This window comes from Lemur catta, chromosome 6 (assembly GCF_020740605.2).
Source record: "Lemur catta isolate mLemCat1 chromosome 6, mLemCat1.pri, whole genome shotgun sequence".
Taxonomy (NCBI): Eukaryota; Metazoa; Chordata; class Mammalia; order Primates; family Lemuridae; genus Lemur; species Lemur catta.
This window is the reverse complement of record NC_059133.1, coordinates 56,773,325-56,794,588: the sequence shown is the minus strand read 5'-3', so window position 1 is coordinate 56,794,588 and position 21,264 is coordinate 56,773,325. Positions and strand designations below refer to the sequence as shown.

General features: G+C 41.0%; 1 protein-coding gene across 1 annotated transcript in view; it reads left to right on the top strand.

Annotated features, from left to right (window-relative positions):
- The window catches only part of SLC4A8 (solute carrier family 4 member 8), a 69,163-nt gene that overhangs the window by 10,280 nt on the left and 37,619 nt on the right, over nucleotides 1-21,264 (top strand). The window contains exons 2-7 of the mRNA XM_045554883.1: nucleotides 5,024-5,105; nucleotides 13,448-13,594; nucleotides 14,087-14,222; nucleotides 15,545-15,705; nucleotides 19,470-19,658; nucleotides 20,660-20,751. Of these exons, the coding sequence (XP_045410839.1) occupies nucleotides 5,024-5,105; nucleotides 13,448-13,594; nucleotides 14,087-14,222; nucleotides 15,545-15,705; nucleotides 19,470-19,658; nucleotides 20,660-20,751 (807 nt within the window). The remainder of the gene's footprint in view (nucleotides 1-5,023; nucleotides 5,106-13,447; nucleotides 13,595-14,086; nucleotides 14,223-15,544; nucleotides 15,706-19,469; nucleotides 19,659-20,659; nucleotides 20,752-21,264) is intronic.

Below are 21,264 nucleotides of genomic sequence, written 5' to 3'. Positions count from 1 at the left end.
AAAGTCTACACATTGAGATTGATTCATTGTCTCTTCTAACCCAGCTCTAATTCCTTTAAGAAGAAAATGGTATTTTAAGAGACCATAATCTAAGTGCTCGTGACACTCATTGCTACTGGTTCGTCATCTTATCTAGGCCTTTTGAGAGGACAGAATCTGGATTTTGCTGACTATTCCCATCGTGTTGTTTTTCATGAAACTCTGTTTTACTGTATTTTCGGTAACTTAATATTTGGATTTAGAGGCTTGATCAGATTCAGGGACAGTTTATTTGGTAAGATTACCTCATGGGTGGTAGTATGTATGGTCTCCCATTAGGAGGCATATAATGTCTGGTTGTCTCTCTTTTGTGATGTTAGCAGCTGTTGAAAATCAGTGCAATCCATTAAAGATTGCAAAATAGTGATGTTCTATAGTTCCTTTTTTCTTTTTTAAATCATTCCTTTTTCATTTGTTCTCTTCCATAATGAGAAATTTTTCTCATCTATTCTATGGTACCACTCTATGGTACAATTTGTATAGGAAAGCTCCAAATTATTTACCAGTTTTCAAAATAAGAAGTTGGTTTATTAGCATTATCCTTCAATGGTGACCAATTAGTTAATTTTTAAAGTGACATGGTGAGCTCATGGATCTTCATATATTTAATATATTCAGTCTGTGGCAGGTATTTTGATGCTCAGATTGGCCTAGTTTTGTCAAGGGACGACTTTAAGTTGGCTTCTGAGTCCTTTTTACACAACTCCAGTTGTCTTTGAGTGCTTCCTTACTGTCTGATATGACATTTAAACTCATCTGGTACATTTCCTGCTGAGACCTGTGACCAGGCATTTCTCCGAGGAGCTCCAATTCCTTTTATTAGAGAATGGTATTTGAAGAGACCACAATCTAGGTGCTAATGATACTCATTTCTACTGATTAATCATTTTTTTAGGCCTTTTGAGTGGGCAGAGCTAGAAAATATAAAATTTATAAATTTAAAAACATTTAAAAATAAAAATACATCATATAGTCTTGTTGGTACTTCCAATTCAAATTCAGGACTACATGGTTTTTATTTACCTTTTATCTTAACAATACAACTATATCTCCGTTCTCCCCTGTTGAGAATCCCAGTTCTCAGTCACATTGGGAGTGAGAGATTAAGTTCACATAGCTACTCATTTGTTTTATCTCACACTACACAATGGCCTCAGAATACCAGTACCAACCCTGTAATCAACAATATGATAACTAAATAGCAGTTTAAGATCTTTTAAAATTCTTTTTTTCTTAAGAGTATATGCCACTAAGGATGTTTGTTTTAATGTTACTTGGAATAATTTCTCTTGGAATAGTTATCCCATCAATTTGGCCTTTGCTTTCATTTTGTTTTTGATTTTTGGAAATTGCTTTTTTTTCATACATACCATGGAATATTAAGGGAACCGCTTTTTAAATTTTTTAATAAAATTATGTGAATTATTTATAAAATAAGGTATATTCAAAGAAGTCTAGCTTCTTTTCTTGTCTCTTCTATCCTATTCCCTCCCTCTTCTATAGGTAACTATTTTTTAAACATTTTTTTGTGGCTTATTCTTCTTTTATTTTATTTTATTTTTTTGAGACAGAGTCTTGCTCTGTTGCTTGGGTTGGAGTGCCATGGCATCAGCCTACCTGACAGCAACCTCAAACTCCTGGGCTTAAGTGATCCTCCTGCCTCAGCCTCCCGAGCAGCTGGGACTACAGGCACACACCATGACACCCAGCTAATTTTTAAAATATTTTTAGTGGAGATGGGGTCTCGCTCTTGCTCAGGCTGGTTTTGAACTCCTGAGCTCAAGCAACCTTCCCGCCTCAGCCTCCCAGAGTGCTAGGATTACAGGCATGAGCCATCATGCCCGGCCCCTTTATTTGTTTTTAAATATAAGCAGATACCTATATTCCAACACCTCTTCTTAGGTAGATAAAAGGTAGAAAATGATACCGTTTTTTTCTCCTTGCTTTTTAAACTTAGTATCTTGGAGATTTTTTCATGATAGTGATAATATGTAATTTTAAATACATCTATAAAGCTAAGTTGATAACTAAAAATTCTAAATAGACATTCAACTATTTTATTTACTTCCCTAAAAGTTTGTTTATTCAAATTGGCCTCAAAAACTTTTTTCAAATCTTCTCATTGGGAAAATGGATTGCCTTATGTTCAAGATTGTCTTACTTGGGGGCATAGATAATAACTACAAAATAATAACGTTAGAATAGTAAGCTAGAAATTTGAGCAGAATCTGGAAGGAAAGTGAGGATTTAGTTTGCTCTAGAGAGTTTGGGGAAAGGGCATGTTAGATGACCAGATGACCAGACAGTATGAGCAAAGGCATGAAGGTCGAAAATTGTGTAGTGCCCTTGGGATCAGTCAGCCTGGCTAGAGTTGCAGGTTTTAGAAGGGAAACAGATTGGCAAGGAAATCAGCTAAAAGTTTTTTGAGATCATTGAGGGTCTTGTTTTTAAAATTTACAAATAATAATTGTACATATTGATGAAGTACCTAGTAATATTTCTATACATAAAATGTATACTGATCAGATCAGGGTAATTGGCATATCCATCATTTCAAACATTTATCATTAGTTTGTGTTGGGAACATTCAATATCCTCCTTCTAGTTGTTTGAAACTATGTAATATTAATATATTATTAATATATTATTGTTAACTGTAGTCATCCTACATAGACTAGAACTTACTCCTCTTATCTAGCTGTAATTTTGTATCCTTTCACAAATCTCTCCCTTTCCCTTCCTCTTCCCTTCTTAGCCTCTAGTATCCTCTGTTCTATTTTTTTTCTTCTATGAGATCAACTTTTTTTTAGCTTCCATATATGAGTGAGAACATGTGGTGTTCCTGGCTTATTTCACTTAACATAATGTCCTCCAGGTCCATCCATGTTGCCACGAATGACAGGATATCATTCTTTTTTATGGCCGAATAGTATTCCATTGTGTATATATACCACACTTTCTTTATCCATTCATCTGTTGGACATCTAGGTTGATTCCATATCTTGGCTATTGTGAATAGTGCTGCAATAAACATGGGGGTGAAGATGTCTCTTTAACATACTGATTTCCTTTCCTTTGGATAAATTCCCAGTAGTGGGATTGCAGGATCATATGGTAGTTCTATTTGTAGTTTTTTGAGGAACTTCCTTCCATACTGTTCTTCATAGTGGCTGTACTAGCTTACATTCCCACCGACAGCATATAAGAGTTCCCTTTTCTCTATATCCTTGCCAGGATTTTTTTGTATGTGTGTCTTTTTGATAATGGCCATACTAACTGGGGTGAAATGATACATCACAGTGGTTTATATTTGCATTTCCTGGATGGCTAATGATGTTGAGCATTTTTTCACATGTTTTTTGGCCATTTGTATGTCTTCTGTTGAGAAATATATATTCATTCTTTCAACAAAGATTTATTGAGAGCCTACTGTGTGAAAAGTCTGTGCTGGTATACAGTAGTGAGGAAGACAGATACTGTCCCTCCCTCAAGGAGCAGAAAGAGAGACATTACTAAGGAGAACAGCAGTGTGCTATGAAGGTATATAAATGGTGGAGGGTGGGGGTGGGGGTTGCCTAGCTTAGTTTAGAAGTAAGGGGGTAGTTAGGGAAGGATTCCAAGGAAGTGCATTTAGGCTGAGATCTAAGAGATGTTGAATAAGTATTAGCTGCTGGTAGTGAGGATGGGAGTGTCAGGGAGAGAATGTTTCCAGGAAGGGAGAGCAGCACTCAGTAAAGAAGGTGGGTGTGGTTCCAGAACTGATAAAGTGCCCGGTATGACTTAAAGCTGTGGTCCCCAAGCCCCGGGCAGCGGACCGGTATCAGTCCATGGCCTGTTAGGGACTGGGCGCAGATCTCCTCGGCGCCACCCCAGCCCCTCCAGTCGTCGTCGGTGGAAAAACTGTCTTCCATGAAACTGAGGAAGGGAGGGGTCGAACAGCAGGAGGTGAGCGGCAGAGGGCAGGGAGCAAGGGAAGCTTCATCTGTATTTGCAGGTACTCCCCATCCCTCGCATTACTGCTTGAGCTCCCCACCCCTGCTTGTCTTCCATGAAACCGGTCCCTGGTGCCAAAAAGGTTGGGGACAGATGAAGGGCTGGAGAGTGTGGGGTAGAGTGGATGACAGATGAGATGAATTTTTAGAGAAATCGTAAAGGAGGACTTGATAAGAAAAGGGAACTAATGCCCTGAAAGTATATGATAGGCCCTCAATACATGGGAATGAGTAAATTTATATAAGTTTGAAATTTCAAATGTGGGCTAAGAAATGATGGTGCCATGGCAGGAATAAATAAATGAGCACAGGGTGCTAATTTTGGAAGGAAGGTTAGTTTAGTTTTAGACACATGGATCGACAGCTATGGCATTCCAGTGGCTTATCAAGTACTGAGCCGCACACTTTCAGGCTGCTGTTGAAAGTATAAGACTCAAGCTAGGGAAACAAAAAGGGTAGACAGCTCTTCCTTGGGAATTATGGTTAGCGGAAGCAAATGAGCCTAAGAGTGAGACAGAGGAGACCTGATAAGAGAAGCAGGATGGAGAATTTTAAGACAACATGGTAAACAGGCTCAAATGCTGCAAAGAGGTTGAGGAGGCTAATTTACACCAAATGAAACCACTTGTTTGACAACACGTGCAAAACACCAACATGTTATACAGAGGTATAGGTGGAGTGGGTACGTGGAAAAGGCATGGGATCTGCACTCAGAAGACCTGGGCTCGGTCCAAGCTCTGCATATTACCACACTTGTGACCTTGGGCCATAATTACTTAATGTTCTCCAAGTCTCAGGCTACTCATTTATAAAATGAGAAAGAAAATGGCTGCCATACTTGCATCTAAAAGGTATTGTGAAGTTCAAATGTAAAATTATATATAAACCATTGTGTTTTCCCCCCAAAAGCATCTGGCATACACAAGGTATTTAGGTGAGTGTTTGAATGAATGTATGTGTATTACTAGCACTACTTGTTTGTGTTTAAACAGAGACCAGACGAAGAAGCTGTGGTGGATCAGGGTGGGACCAGTACAATTCTCAACATTCACTATGAGAAAGAAGAGTTGGAAGGTAAGAACTGCCATTCTGTGTGATCCAGGAAACTGGTGAGAGGCAGCCTGGTGTGGGAAGACCTGGCTCTGTCATCAGGAGACCTGAATTTGAGTCATAACTCTTTCTCACTAGCTGTAAGACCTTGGGGAAAAATAATTTTCTTTAGCCTCAGTTTCCTCATCTGATAAATAAAAGTAGGGGTAATGATATCCCTACCTAACAGGGATATCATTAGCATCTCACCAATAGCATGTGAGACAGTGCTTTGAGCACTGCAAAGTCCAATATAAATATTAACAAATAACTTGTTCCTTGAGAATGTGAAGTACTCAGTTCAGTGCATTGGTTCTTGAAAATTGCTGGAAATATATACAAAATTTCAAAAGAAAATAAAATACAAATAATTTTAAAAACTCAGCTTGGCTATAAAACCCTATTTTTACCCCATTTTCCTATATTTGCTCTAACTATACCCATTTCTGCCTGGTATTCCCATCTAAACAAGAAAACGAGAAACAGGAATATGCCTGTGACATACTCCTAAGAGTTCACAACACAAAGTTATATAAAAACCCAACTGGAGTGGAAGGAAGGAAGGGGCATTTTTGTTGACCTGCTCTGTCTAGTTGACCTTATTCAGGGTCTTCTTCCTTTCTTTGCTCCCCACACAACACGTGTGGTGTCCTGCTTTCCTTTCTCCCTGGGGCCTGGTTGGAGCGTTAGCAGTTGGACGCACACCTGGCCATGGTTTCCTGATTACTGGTGATGCTCAATTCTATTAGAGGAAGGCTTAAGTCCAGTATAGCTTTAATGAGAAGCCACATTTGGATTAAAAGCCTGTGTGAAATCTCTGCAGCATCCCCTGCGATGTTGAGGCTATGATACAGCAACTTTCTGATGCCCGAGACAGCATGTGAAATGTTCTCTCTGTACTGCTTGTTCCCGTGACGGTTTTTTCATCATAGTTGTACAACCCCCAGAGAAAACTTGTCCTTTGGATGGGGAGAATGGAAGCTGTAGAGGCTGACTCAGCCTTTGGGTCTGTTACCATGAGAACTTATGTGGGTGGCTCTGTGGAGGTCAGTGGTTGAGGATATCAAGGTCAAGTTTTCCAAGTTATTTTGACCAGATGGAAGAAGAGCTAATGTGGGTTTCAGCAATTGGGAAAGAGTCGGAGAAGGAAAAGGTGTGGAGTGGGAGGCTAACATTTGTTGAATGCCCCTTGTGTGTTAGGCATTAGATTAGGTACTTTATACAAGTTGTCTTTTTCATCTTTATAGCACTCGAGGCAGGTAGGTATCATTATCCCTATTTTACATGTGGGGAAACAGCTCAGGGTCATATAACTTAATAGCCGGTGAGGCTGGGATAGAATCCTGCTTTTTTCATTCTGCCATACTGCTTGCAAGGAAGGACAGTATCCAGCATTAACCACCCAACTTTAATATCTTGCTCCATCATCTAAACATTTTTATATGTTACTTCTGCTTCTTCTTCTGTCTGGATAATCCTGTGGTCTCTCTGCCCTTTCATGGCACCTCAGGGGCATGATGTTATCAGTTTAGTTATCATCCAGCAAGCACCCACTTGACCTTTGCCCTCAGCAAGGAGGTAACCATTTATGAACACTCTTGTCTAATTGGGAGTAGAAAAATAAACCTGGGCAAGCTCTCTTGAATCCTGAGGTCTGGTTCCATCCACGAGGTCAGCTGAGTAATTGGCAGCAAGAGCAACTTCTCCAGATGACATCATCTGTTTTTATGCTGCTCTACTTTGCTGTAAAAGAAAGCTGCCTATGATGATGGCATTGCTAGGGCATTGTGTGTTGGGAAATGGTCATTTATACACAGACTTTTCTGAAAACTAGAATCTTGTTTATGTTAGCACTTTTTAAAAAAGCACTACAGGCAAATGAAGGACAAATGGTGCCTATTCCTCAGGCCTGTTGTGGTTCTAGAGCAACTGTGGAGAAGAGAAGAGGGAACTGAGATTTGCTGTAGGCTTGGCTGTGCTGTGGGTTCCACCCAGACTACTCTGAAGAGCAGCCCTAGCATTCAGTGAGGCTGTACTCAGTGTGGTGTTGCCTCTTAAAGGTATCGAATAAAATCAATCCCATTTTGATGGAAGACAGAAGTAAACTGTGTTCTAATTCAATGTGCATGCCACGATACAAGGTTCTGTGGGTGCAGAAAAGTCTCTGGGTCTTCCTTACCTTTTATTCCATACCTTCTACTCACATGACCTTTTTACCCATTCCCTTACCCCATTTGCAGAACTATTTCTGAGATTTAGTCTCTGGACAACGTAAGAAGCTTTGTAAATGTGAGCCTTTTTGTGTAATTTAATTCTATCAGCAAAAGAAGGTACATTAAACCACGATGTTGCTTTTTTTGTATGTATAGGAAGAGTCAAAAACAAACATTAGAGTAGCTTTCCAAAGATAAACTCGAGAAGAGCAAGAGTTTATGATGTATTTCAGTGGACTCTCCTAGTCCCAGAGGAACACGGGGCAGTAGCTTTAGTTAGAGGAATGGCTCTTTCAATTTTTTCTGACAGATCATTATTCCTGATTAACTACTAGATTTATGATTCTTGGAGTAAGTTTAATGCCTTCTAATAAGTTTTTAACAGAGGTAAGAGCTATTTGATCATGTCTGAAACTTAAAAAAAAGGCTTACATCTGCTTCACGTGTTAGATTCCCTGCTGTGGTTATTGACTTTGAGTCAACCTGTAGGCCCAGAGAAGCAGAACACGCTATTGTATGTGCTAATGAGCTCTGTGTGAGTGCTTGGCAAATAGTGTGCATGTACTGTACTGTATGTTGACAGGCCAAATCTCCATCTGCAGGGTGGGTCACACCTATGGTTTCTGTCCTGCTCCATAAGATTCAGTGCCAGTTCACTAATGATTGTTCTCTCTATGTGTATACATACATATTTAAATATATACACTAAAATTATATATTTCCCATAAGTTTTACTAAATTAGAATACTTTATTTGCACCCAGATAGACCCAAAAGACTAGCTTTGATGCTGACTGGAAGAAAGAATGGGGAATTAGATGGGAAGAAATGGGGTTTGGATGGGTTGGTAGGTAGATGAGGTGGGAAAAGACTGTAGGTAGGAGAGCAGTTGAATGGCCAGCAGAGTGACCACAGGATTGGTTTAGTGAAATCACTGGACTACCAGAATCCAGTTAGATGGACTGGATTTTATTGGTGCTATATTCATCTCCTAGTATTTATTCGTTTATCATCTTTTCTGCTAATTTCATTCAGAAAATCCAAATCCCTGCTTCAGAATCCCCAGCCTAAAAACTGATACCTAATTTTCTGACAGCCACTTCATCCTACTTAGCTCTGACTCCCTGCTGAGCTTGTTTTCATTTCCACCTGTCTCTCTGGTATTTTTAAAAGGTGGGCGCTATGATTGGCTAATGTTTGTGAGACTTGATTGGTCCAAAAAGACTTTTTAGAGAAGGAAGTTGTCTTTCTCTAAGATTTAAGCTTTGCCCTACTTCCTGCAGAATCATCAAAGGCATCTGAAGGATGTCTTCCTCATTATGCCTGAGAGCTGCCTAGTGGGAATTTAGATATCAAGCAAAACCATATGTTATTCACTCAATACACATTTACTACTCAGTACACATTTACTGAGCCCTTTCTTTTGTTTCTTTCTGTAGCAATAGGTAAGAATAGTGAGAAAAATTGAGCCACCATATGTTCTCCAAAGAATGACCTAGCCTGAACCTTTCCTAGGTCTTGAACATTAGAACCTGGGAAGTCACTTGGTCCAACCCTCTTGTTTTACTTTAATAGTGACAGTGAGTAAGTTAACAAATAAGATGAGATCTAATAACACAGGTTCTAATACCTAATCACTGCCTCTTCAATTTCTCCCTTACAATTAAATAATACTAGTAGTATACCAGTGTGACCCCAGTGGAAGAATTTGAAATGTGCTCAAGGAGAAGTAGAGGTTCTAGCTTGGCCAGTAATCTTCTGGGGGTTTTCAGGGAAGGGGAAACCCGTGGTTGGGATGGTTCTGTTGAAAGACTGAAAGCCACTGGGCTGTTCTTAACCTAAGTCCAGCTATACCTAGATGCACCAGATTTTACAACACCCAGGTCACTATTTAGGGGCCAATTGAAGTGTTTGTCTATGATCTAATTATACTCTTCGTAGCCTATGAATTCTGCATGATCTGCCCTTGCCTATCTTTCTGTCCTCTTCCATCTCCTTTCCTTCCCTTTTCCTTCTTGCTCTGGCCCTAGTGGCCATCCTTTTGCCTTGGAACCAGCCCCTTATATTCCCACATTAGGGCCTGTGCACTTGATCTTCCCTCTCCTTGGAATACTCTTCTCCCAAGTTTTCTCATGTCTTCTTCTCTTCACTCAGATGTCTCCTCTAATCATCTTAGCTCAAGTCTCCCTTCTCCACCCTACCTCTACCCCAGACACTTGAGCACTTTACCTTATTTGGTTCATAGTAATTATCAATATTTAAAATAATATTTTTTTTGTTTGTTTTCATGATGTCTGTCTCCCCCAACCAGAATATGTGTCTTGAAGACTCTGTGCTGTTCACTACTGTATCCCCAGCCCTTGGGACAGGACCTGGCACAATTAGGTTACCCCAGACTGCTGCTAATGCCACTGCCATGTGGGTTGATCTCAGTAGTATATGACAGGGACTTCATTAACATACTGTAGTGGAACATAATTAGTTAACAAATGGTATTTTATTAAGATGGTATTCAATTTGGTCTTTTCACACTTTATACACTGTATCCTGATAACGTTTGGAATTCCACATCTTAGCAGATGACCTCATCTGGCTCTATATTTCTGTTTCTATGAAGTTTCAAGATGACTACATTATGTTCAGACATCTGCCTGTCAAAAATGTCCTGAGATGTGCATGAGGCAACACAGGACCATCCTGAGACAGGATGAGGGTAGGAGGTGTGATTCCTCCAGACACTGAAATATTTTATACTCCTGCCTCTCAACATTCTAACAAATCTCTGGCTATCCTCTCCTCTAATCCTCACTGGTTCTTTTTTATTTTGTTTCATCACCGTGGAATTTGGAAAACAGGAGAGGGCAAATAAGAGGAGGGAGAAGAGGGAGAAATGGAGAAACGGGTGTTAGAGCGGCACCTGATGCGCTTTAACCCCACTTGGAAGTGGAGAGCACTATTAAGTAAGTTGGTGCACAGTCTTAGGAAACCCCATTGCTGGGAAAAGAAGGTGAGGACATGGCAACTCTTCCTGTAAAGTCTCCTTCTCTGGGAAGTCTTTTCTAAGTAAGCTTTCCATTGTCAGATAGGTCAGGACATTCTCCATCCCCCCATGCTCTGGTGAGTACTTATTTACCCCTAAACACATTCACTTTCGCTACATGTTCCTTTTGTGGCCCCTTTCAGCTCAGAGTCAGAGGCCTTCTTAGGTCAGATTGTGTATTTCTGTGGACGCCTAAAGGGTTATGCTCCTGGGGGATGCATTTAGGAGAGATTCCATTTGCTGAACATTTGTGAAACAATGACTGGTATAAGACATTGTGCTTGGTTGTGTATGGATTCTGAAAGGAGGGTTTAATCTGGGATGTTGGGGAGCTCACAGATGAATAGTGGGTGATAAGATAGGTAGCTGCTTAACTTTAATGCAAGGCAGAAAATAAGTGCATGAGAAAAGTGTTAGCCAAGGACTCTGGGAATTTAGAGGAAAGAGGTGGTACATCTGATTGGGAAAATCAGAAATAATACCAAGAAGGAAGGTATATTTGCAATGAACCTTAAATGAGTCAAGACAGTGTCCAGAGAGCATTGGCACATTTGTGGAATAGCAGTTTGGTTCAGGTAGAGACAAAAGTGTGAGATGCTGGTGGGTATAGCAGCCAAGGCCATAAGGAAGGGATGGAGTCAAAACCAGGTGTTCTGTTGCTGGGGTAGATGCAGAAATTGTACATCTTTAGATTTTTTCCCCCTAGAGTGTTTATCCTATGTGAGCATGTGGGGTTTCCACCTTTATCTCGCTTGAGCTGATTACTCAGTTATCTTAGAGGTCTTTCCTTTTATTTTCCCATTGAATGGACAACTTGTACTAAAGGAAGGAAAGACTAGAAAGGAGTCTGGAGATTGAGCATGAAGAGTCCTGAATTTGTACAGGTGAGCCATGATCAGAACTGTGACCAGAAGGGTTAGTTTCTAGGCTTAAATGGTTAAATTAGTGTGGAAGGCAGGAAGGAGGTTCCTGCTTTGTTAAAATAGGAGGAAAGAAAGGCTCGATACCCCTAATCTATAGGAAGTACAATGAGGGGCAAGGGAATAGAGCTAGAAATCTAAAGGAACTCTGAGGTTTCAAGCCTCAAAAATTGAAAGAATGGCAATGCCACAGACAAAAACATGGAAGAAATGAGTATGAGCCTGATTCGAGATGGAGGATGGTAAATTTTCTTTGGGACATGTTCAATCACTGTAGATAAAGATTTGGAAGTCACTGTCGAAGTGGACTTTGAAGTCAGGAGAGTGGATAGCACTAAAAGCCGAGAAGAAAGGGGCCAGGGACAGAAACCTGGGGAGCCTTCCCTTGGTGGACTGTGGAGGGATAGAGAAGCACAGTCAGAGGAGTGTGAGTGAACCAGAAGAGGGCAGTGGTGCGGGAGCCAAGGGAGCCCAGAGCACCATGGAAGAGGACGTGGCCGAGGATACTGTCTGACACATGGGGAGTTCTCAAGAACGGCTTTTGAGGTTGGTCTGAATGTAGTGAGTTATCTCAATTGATTTTCACAGTTCATTACAGATTGAACTCCTTGTTCTACTCTCTCCTTCTTTCTCACTACTGTACTTGGCTAGTCTTAAAAAAAGAAAGAAAGAAAGTCTTTTGAACAGAATGGAGGAAGATGTAAGGTGATAGAGATTTGGTGATTAAGTGGTGTCTGGTGTCCCTGATGAAAGCAGCTTCAGTCGAGAGTGGAGTCAGAAGCCACATGGAACGAGGAAGTGGTGAGGACAGGGAGTTAAGTTGGTTACTGTTCTTGAAAGTGGTTTGATGGAGAAGGAAGGACAGGGCAGGAACTTGGGAGAATAGCACTGCGGAGGGAAGGTTTCTTTTTAGGATATGCCAGGAGAAGCCTGTGGAAGGGATGTTTGGAAAGAAGAGACTGGGGATAACTGAAGCAGTAGGACTCCAGAGTGGGAGGTGATGAGATCAAGAGCCACGCCCATTAGCTTGGCAGAGGAGAAGCCGGGGAGGAGAGCGAGCCAGGTTGAGATGGGGACATGAAGGGCTGAAGTCTTCTTGGTAAAATCTGAAGTAAGGTCACCTGCCCAGAGGGAGGGAATGTGGATAAGGTTGTGGATTTGAAGACAGTGGCTAAAGATTAGAACAGCTCCTGTGGCAGAAGATGTGGGGAATGGGCCTGTGATCTAGAGTGCTGAGCAGCAGCCACCCAGCAGAAATGGAGGCAGACCCAGGTGCTGTGTGTCAGGTGTGGGAGCAGCCCTCAAGCTACTGATTCTGGCTCCAAGCTTGGAAGGAAGGCAGAGGAATCCAGGTGGAGGTGACAGAGGTCTGGAAGTCAGGATCAAAACAAAAAGGTCTATAGAAGGCAAGAGGGAATAGGAGAGGATCACTTATTTTTTCATGTTCCTTTCTCTTTGTACAATATTTAATATCTCTCTTTAACCCCAGCCTCATGCTCCTTATAATTTATAACTAGTCTTTCACCACTATTCTAGATTGTATATTCTACAATGCAGAAACAAAAATAATGGAAGCTGATCCTAGAATGTATTGGCTGCTAAAATTTATTCCAGGCATTGTGTTAAGAATTTTACATATATTATCTTATTTACTGCTTATGAAAACTCTGTGAGTTTAAAAAAAGTTTTTAGTATCTTTTTAAAGACGAGTCATAGAAAGATTAGATCAATTATTCAAAGTTCCATGGCTAGTGGATGATGGAATTAAGTTTTGGACCCAAGCGGGTTGACTTCTAAACTACCTTCCTGCCAAGACTTGCCACAATTGTCATAGAGCTACTGTATTGCCTTTTTTAAAAGTTACTCAATCATATTGTTGTAATAATATTAACATCGATATTAGCCTTTACAGTTTGCAAATCACGTTCACACATTATTTCTTTTGATCTTCATGACACCCTGTGAGAGCTACATGCAGGACAAAGGAAGAGACCTTTCAACTCCAAGATCTCTGTATCTTTAGTCCTGGAAGTCTTTGAAGTTTTGTCATTCCGGAGTTGTGACCAGGCCAAAGAACTGCGGTCTTTTTTTCTTAACTATGCCAGGCTTCTTTTACTAAAGGAGTCCTCTCCATAGACCTTCTGCTTCTTTCCAGGTCACAGAACTCTATATGTGGGAGTTCGGATGCCGCTGGGCCGGCAGAGCCATCGGCACCATCGCACCCATGGCCAGAAGCACCGGAGACGAGGGCGGGGCAAAGGAGCCAGCCAGGGGGAGGAAGGCCTGGAACCCCTGGCCCACGGTAACAGCTTTGAGAGAGAGGGCAGGTGTCCATGGTCTGAGGTGTGGTGAGGCTGAGGGGACGTTTGAGGGACATAAGCAGGTGGTCTTGATTCGCTAGCCCTATTATAGGGTTTTCAGAGCTTGCTTCCAAGAAGAAGAAATGCCTCCAAACATCAAAGTTATCTTCATGAAAACTTCACAGTTCAGGCCCTCCAAAATCAATACCATAATAGGTAAAATCCTTTGCTAGAGAATTAGCCATTCCTTTTGATCAAATTTGTCAGATTTCCAGTTTCTTGTGGGTTTTCCACAAGTGACTTAGTTCATAAATTTTTCCTCCTATGAAATGACTTCCACAGAATAACTTTTTCTCTGAGAATAAAGAAATCTTTTTGATCTGCATTCAGGATTGTCTTTTATATATTCCTCAAGTTGTTAGGTAAGGCAGAATGCTATTTTTGTTCCAAGTTTGAGGCTAGGAGCAGACCTTTATTTTTGGTTGATTTCCTAGACACACCATCTCAGCGTGTTCAGTTCATTCTTGGCACTGAGGAGGATGAAGAGCATGTGCCTCATGAGCTGTTCACAGAGCTGGATGAGATCTGTGTGAAAGAGGGAGAAGATGCTGCGTGGAAGGAGACCGCTAGGTGAGGCCCTAAAATAACCTACATCAAGATCTGCTTGGGTAGGCAGGTGTGTACCTTTCAGCAAATGATAGGCCTACCTGCCTTTTGTTTTTTCTTGGGAGAAGTGATGACTGATGTTCCAGAGTCTCCTGTAGGAGTCTTGGTGTTGGCCTCTTTATGATGCCTCTGGTCGTACCTATGCCAGGTAACCTGGGGCATGGGATTGATGACAGAGACATGGAATGTCCAGGGGGTCCTCTCTCATATGCCTGGGGCTCAGAGTAAGTTTATGGGCTATCTTGATATTATGGGTCTAGTGTAGAAGATGTGGACAGTGCCACCTCGGTCGGGATCTTGTGCAACAGACGTAGCATAGGTCCAGACTTTTTCTGCAGTTGAATCATAGAGTCATTTGGGTTTTAACTCACTGGCCGTCCCAGAATTTTTGAGATTTTAACTTCCTCTGGGACAGTTCAACCTCACAGAGACCCTTGGAATTATAGCCAGCCCACACGAGGCTTCCTGGGATAGCTGTAGAGTGATGATGCTTGTCTGAGATTCAAATCCCAGGAGAGCCCCCAGGATAACCAGGGCCGTGTCTAGGCTCCTCTAGCCTTATAGATGATACAAAGATAGCATGCCTGAGCCTCGGGAGGTGAAGTGGATAACTAGAAAAGCATGGCTGCAGCTCTCATTGAAACAGCTCTTCCTGGATACTTGCTATATCGTCAACATTTTCTACAGGTAGAAAGATTTAAATAGGCCAATCAACCTAATAACAAGTGACAAGTCAATTAGTCTTTTGTCATTCTGTCTTTGCAAATTTCTAAAGGTCACACAGGACACTGATAATAAGAAAAATATTACCATTTTATTAATGTGATTTGTCAATGTGTCCAAGTGATATAGATTAGATCTATTTTTTAATTGTGCAGGTGATGCATGCTCATTATAGAAAGCTAGAAAATAATGATAAGCAAAAAGAAGAAAGTGAAAATTATCTGTGATCCTACTACCCCAGGGATAATGAGGAATATAATATTTGGTATCTTATTCATGTGTGTGTGTTTGTATTTTTAAAATTTTCTTTAAATAAAAATAGAATTAAACTATACTCAAACTTGCACTGTTCTGTAACTTGCTTTTTTCACTTACCAATGTACCCTAAACATGTAGATTAGATTTTATAATGCTCAATATGACTATTCAGATATCTTTATGGCTTACAGATTCTCCTTGAAAATTCCTCATTTTCTTGCCAGCATCTGTTGCTCTTAAAAAAAAAAAGAAAGAAAATTCCTCACCTTCTATCTCTGGCATCCAGTTATTTGTAATGCTTTCAGATGGCTGAAGTTCGAAGAAGATGTTGAAGACGGGGGAGAGCGCTGGAGCAAGCCTTACGTGGCGACCCTTTCCTTGCACAGTCTCTTTGAGCTGAGGAGCTGCCTTATTAATGGAACAGTCCTTCTGGACATGCGGGCAAATAGCATAGAAGAAATTTCAGGTAAGAGTAGATGAGGGAAAACATGAGAACTTCTGTGTAAATTTAAGAAGTGTGGAACAAAAAAAGAAGTGTGGTGCAGCAGAAAGAATAAAGTGGCTGTGTATCCTTGGACAAGTCATAACCTTCCTGGCCTCAATGTCCTCAGCTGTGGGATGGGTTTAAAACTAATAAACTAGTCTACCTATTTCATAGGCTTATTATGGGATTCAAATGTCATGGTGTTTAGTCTTCCATTTGCCCATTCATTCAGCAAACATTTATTTTGTATCTACTATATGCTTGATAATGTGCTAGCACAGGGAAATAAAGATAAAGTTCCTACCTTCAAGGAGCTTACCTTCTAGTGGGGGAAATAGCCATGGAAATAGCAATTAAAATAAATGCAATGACACAGATATGTTTGGTAATAATTAGAGAAAGGGGCAACTTGGGAGTTGTGTGGAGAAAAAGGAGTTAAAGAGAATTAAAAAATTTTCATATGGCATCTAGGGCAGACATGCATGAAATTGAGCCAAAGTACATGAAACGGGGATATCTGATGGAGTTTCATCTGATTGAGTGACTGTTAGGTTATTATAGTGTTTTGGGAACAGGATTGGAGAAACACCTGGGGGCATGTGGGGACTTTTACCTTGGATTGGGTTTGTTTGGCTGAGCAGGTTAAATAAAAATTTCTCCATACGTTTTTCCATTTCAAGTATCCAAGTAATTCTGCCTCTCTGGGGTCACATGAGGACCTAGGGAAGGGGTAAGCACTGATGGGATCCTGTGTCCCCCTCCTTTTTTAGGAGGTGCCCCAGAAGTGCCACTCTCACTACCTGGGAAAAATGGAGTTCTGGTGTTCACCACTGGGTTGCATCTATACTTTGCTAGCTTTTGGCTGTGTGTCTGAAATCCCATGAGAGTCCTGTAAAAGGTTTGTGTAAGGTTGAAGAATCCCTGGGAGCTATTGAAGCTGATTATGACTCTGTGTAAGCAGGGAGCCACTGGAGAGCTTTGGGCAGGGTAGTAACCAATCAAATTTTGCGTATTAGAAAGATGATAATGATAGAATATAGAGGGTGAATTGAAGGGAGATATGGATTAGGCTGTTGCAGTAGTTCAGATGAGATGTCACCTACACTAAGGGCAATAGCAGTAGAGGATGGAAAGGAGAGGGGATGGTTTCCAGTGAGATTCAGGAGGTAGAATTGATAAGACTAGTTTGGCAGATTCACTGGGAGTAATGAAGGGAAGAGAGTTAAGGATTCTGGCTTAAGTGGCTGGGTGTCTGGAAAATAAGCAGGTCTGATGGGAAGATAATGAGTTTGGTTTTGTACTTATTGCATTCTAGGTGTTTGTGGATGAAGATGTCTAGTGAGTAATTGGAACTTTGGTGCTTAGGGGAGAGATATGAAGGACTAGGATATCATTTTAGGGGGTCCTCAGTTCATAGGAAGCTTGTATTTATAGTCTTGGAAGGGGTTGAAGTTGTTAAGGGAGAGAAGATCAGAGGACTGAAGACAGAAATCAGGGGAACTCCTTTTTTTTTTTTTTTTTTTTGTTTGTTTGTTTGTTTGTTTTAGAGACAAGGCCTCACTTTGTTGCCCAGGTTGCTGGAGTGCAGTGGTATGATCATAGCTCACTGCAGCCTTGAACTCCTGGGCTCAAGTGATCCTCGCATCTTGCACTTCCAAAGTGCTAGGATTACAAGCATGAGCCACTATGCCTGGTGGGGACTCCAATTTAAGGCTGGCTGTTGAGGGGTTGTGGGTGTGTTAGAGGAAAAGAGGTCAGTCAAGGAGAGTAAGAAGGAGTGGTCAGAGAGATAGGAGGAGAATCAGGTAATGGCCATGAAATTGGTATTCATTTCTTATGATTGCTCTACCAAATTTCCACAAATTTGGTGGCTTAAAACAACAGAAATTTATTCTCTCACAATTCTGGAGGCCAGAAGTCCAAAATCAAAGTATTATCAGCTCCATACCATCTCCCAAGTCTCTAGGGGAAAATTATTCTAGGGGAGATGCTAACTTCCTCTGGCTTCTAGCTTCTGGATGTCCCTTGGCTTATGGCTGTATAACTCCAGTCTCTGGTTCTGTTTTGATGTGGATTTCTCTTCTTCTATGTCTCTCTTCTGTGTGCCTCTTACAAGGACATTTGTCATTGGATTTAGGGCCCAACTCAGTAATCCAGGATGACCTTGTCTTGAGATCCTTAATTATATCTGCAAAGACCCTTTTTACAAATAAGGTCACATTCACAGGTTCGGGGTGGGGAGTCACTGTTCATCCAGCTACAGAAGCCAAGAGGGGAGAGAGTTTCGATTCATCAGTGTGAAATGCTGCAGAGAAGTCAGGTGAAGTAAGGACTAGAGACATCCATTAAATTTAGCCACTGGAAGGTTATTGATGATTTTATCAAAAGCAGTTTCATTGGAGTAGCTAAATTACAGGGGGTTGAGGAATTTTTCTTCTGAGAATTTTAAGTAATAGTAGAAGAGAGAGAGAGAGAGAGAAGAGGCCGTAGATAGAGGGGGACATGGGGTGGTTGGTTTTTTTTCTGAGATGAAGGATCCTGAAATGTGATTATATTATAATATAGGAGGAAGGAACCAATCAATACAAAGGTTAAAGCACAGAATATGGATCTTCCGTTGAATATGAAATAGAGTTTCTTCATTTATTGCTTCTGGCACTTGGATAGTCATGGATGGAGTTAGAAATTGAGAATAGGTTGAGGTTTTAGGAAGGCTTTGGTAGAGGTATGTGGGATTGAAGTAAAACTGCTATGATTCTTCACATCAAATGTCTGATGTATTCATAATGTTAGTGGTAAGGTTAGGTAAACTGCATCAACTGAAACAGCACTCTCTATATATCATCTCATTTAATTTTCTATAACAACCTTCTAAGGTGGGTGATAATATTAGCTCCATATTGCAGATGAAGAACTGAGGTACAGAGAGATTATGTAACTTGCTCAGGATCTTACAGCTAGAAAGTAGCAGAACTAGGCTAGAATGTGGGTCTTTAACTCCACGACCCATACTGTTAACTGTTGTGCTGACTGACACTCATCACCAGGTACTGGGATTGTTTGTTTTCCCTCAACTCTTTTGGGTTTGATAGGTTTAAAGGTGATGCTTGGTGACAATTATCTGGGGTGAGTGGTTAGTTAACTTAATTTTTCTTATAGATTTCACTTTTAGGTAGCCATGTGTGAAGTTCAATAGTTTATAGTTCCTCTTGACAATCACAGCAATGTTAAAGTCTTGGAGGAAGTGAATATAGGGGAAATTTGGCAGATGACAGAACAAAGTGGGTAATGATGTGGGCTTTTGAGTTAGATGGTCCTGAATTTGAACCCCAGCTCTGTAACTTATTAGATGGGACACCTTGGGCAATTTTGTAACATTTGGATCTCAGTTTCCTCATCTGTAAAAATTGTTATAATAATACCTACACCCAAGGCTCTTATTAGTAAAAGGATTAGTTAAAATAATGTATGTAAAGTTCACAGTATAGTTCCTGGCACATATTAAATGTTCAATAGTTTCTATTCCTAATAATAATGATTTGTTACATGAATAAAGTATAACTTTTCACAGCCACTATCATCAAATAGCTCTTTCAGACACTAAAGATAAAGTTGTACCTCAATGACCGTAGTGGAGCTGCCTCCCCCTACCTCATGTCCTACACCCTCACCCCACCTGGTGTTGGCTTCCTCCTTGGGTTCACTGACCCTCAATTTGAATGTTCATCTGAGTACCTACTTTTCAGACCTGATCCTGGACCAGCAAGAACTGTCCAGTGACCTGAATGACAGCATGAGGGTTAAAGTACGAGAAGCCCTTCTCAAAAAGCATCATCATCAGAATGAAAAGAAGAGAAACAACCTCATTCCCATTGTTCGTTCCTTTGCTGAGGTTGGCAAGAAGCAGTCTGATCCACATTCGATGGATAAAAATGGTAAGATTATTAGGAGTTATTGTTTTCTCTCTCTATTAATAAGACATTTGGGAAGTAGTTGGAGATGCTGAGTTACTAGAGGGTAGGGGCTATCTTTGTCTCATATGTTTCCATCCCCACTTAGACACTTAGTACTTTTTGGAGACTGGTAAGTTGGGTGGCTGGAACTGGTGCCCATCTCCCTCTCATGGCACATGGGATGTGTTCTTCAGATAGTTCTCAGTGGACCCAAGGGGAGGCACTTGTGCCCTAGGGTGGCCTCAGAACTGATGGGGCTTTTGGGAGATATCCACACTGGGGATATTTGGGACCAGAGAAGGTGAAATGAGTAAACTCATGTCTTAGATTAGGGAGGCAAAATACAGTAGTGTAGGCTCCTGAGTCAGGCTTTTAGGTTTGTGATTCTGGCTTTACCACTTGCAAAGTGTATGACCTTTAAGCCTCACTTTCTCACCTGTAAAATAAGGACCATAATAGGACCTACTCCATAAGTTTATTGTGAGGCTTCAATGAGTTAATCCATGTAAAGCCATTAGCTGGGTACATGGAGGGTTGTAAACCATCAATGAATTTCAGCTGCTGATTGGTTCCTTTTCCTGTGGCCAGGAAGGGCCTCATGTATATTTATCTCCTGGTATCCACATTTACTGAATCATCATGTATAGGAGATATGCCTGGGAATCTATATTTTTGAAAAATTCTCCATAGGGGTCTCTCATATATACTTCTGGTTTTGTATTACTGCCTGAATAGAGAAATACAAGAGGGTCATGAATATGTTCAGGAAGAAGGTGTAGAATTAGTAAGACCTCTGTCCTCCCCTTACCCTTGACTAGTAGGTAAAGAGATAAGTATGGGTAGGTCCTGGCTTGATAGTCATCTTAACCTCTTCTCCATGTAGGCTTTTCAGGAGAAGGCATAGCCAACTGATGATGAGTGGGGTGTATCAGAGAGGAAAAGGGCAGGGACTCAGAGGATTCTGTTTGGTTTTCTCCAAACAGGTCAAAGTGTATCTCCTCAGTCTGTTCTAACTACACATCTTGAAGTAAAAAATGGAGTGAATTGTGAACACAGTCCTGTGGATTTAAGCAAGGTGAGCAGAGACTTGGGAAGTTGGCTTCTAGGCCTAAGGTTATTTCTAGTGGAACCCAGAGTCCAATTGTTGAGTCTGGGTGAGCTTCGGTGTTTCAAGACTCTTACTCCAAGACCGGAGCCCTTTCTGCATAAAAGGAGGCCCATTTGCACATGTCTAATTCCTTTTACTCCAGCTTGGATGAAGCTGACTCAGCAGTTTGTTCCTCCAGATTCAATATGCTGAAAACTAGCTACTGAGAATCTTCCCTAACACAGACACCCTGATTTTTTGGAGGGTACCTACTCTCCAGCATTTCCTTCTCATCTTGAAGGGTTTTGCCAAAATAATATTTTTGTTACTGTCTTTTAAAACTACCTCTTGGTTGAAACTCTTCTTGAGGACTGTGACTTTGGTATCTGAGACCTTCTGCAGTAGCAGTGCCTTACTGCAGTCTGGTCCAAGCCTTGGTCTCTCTGCCTCCAGCCTTTCCTTGCTCTTTCTAAAACAGATAGTGTCATGTCACTTTCTCTG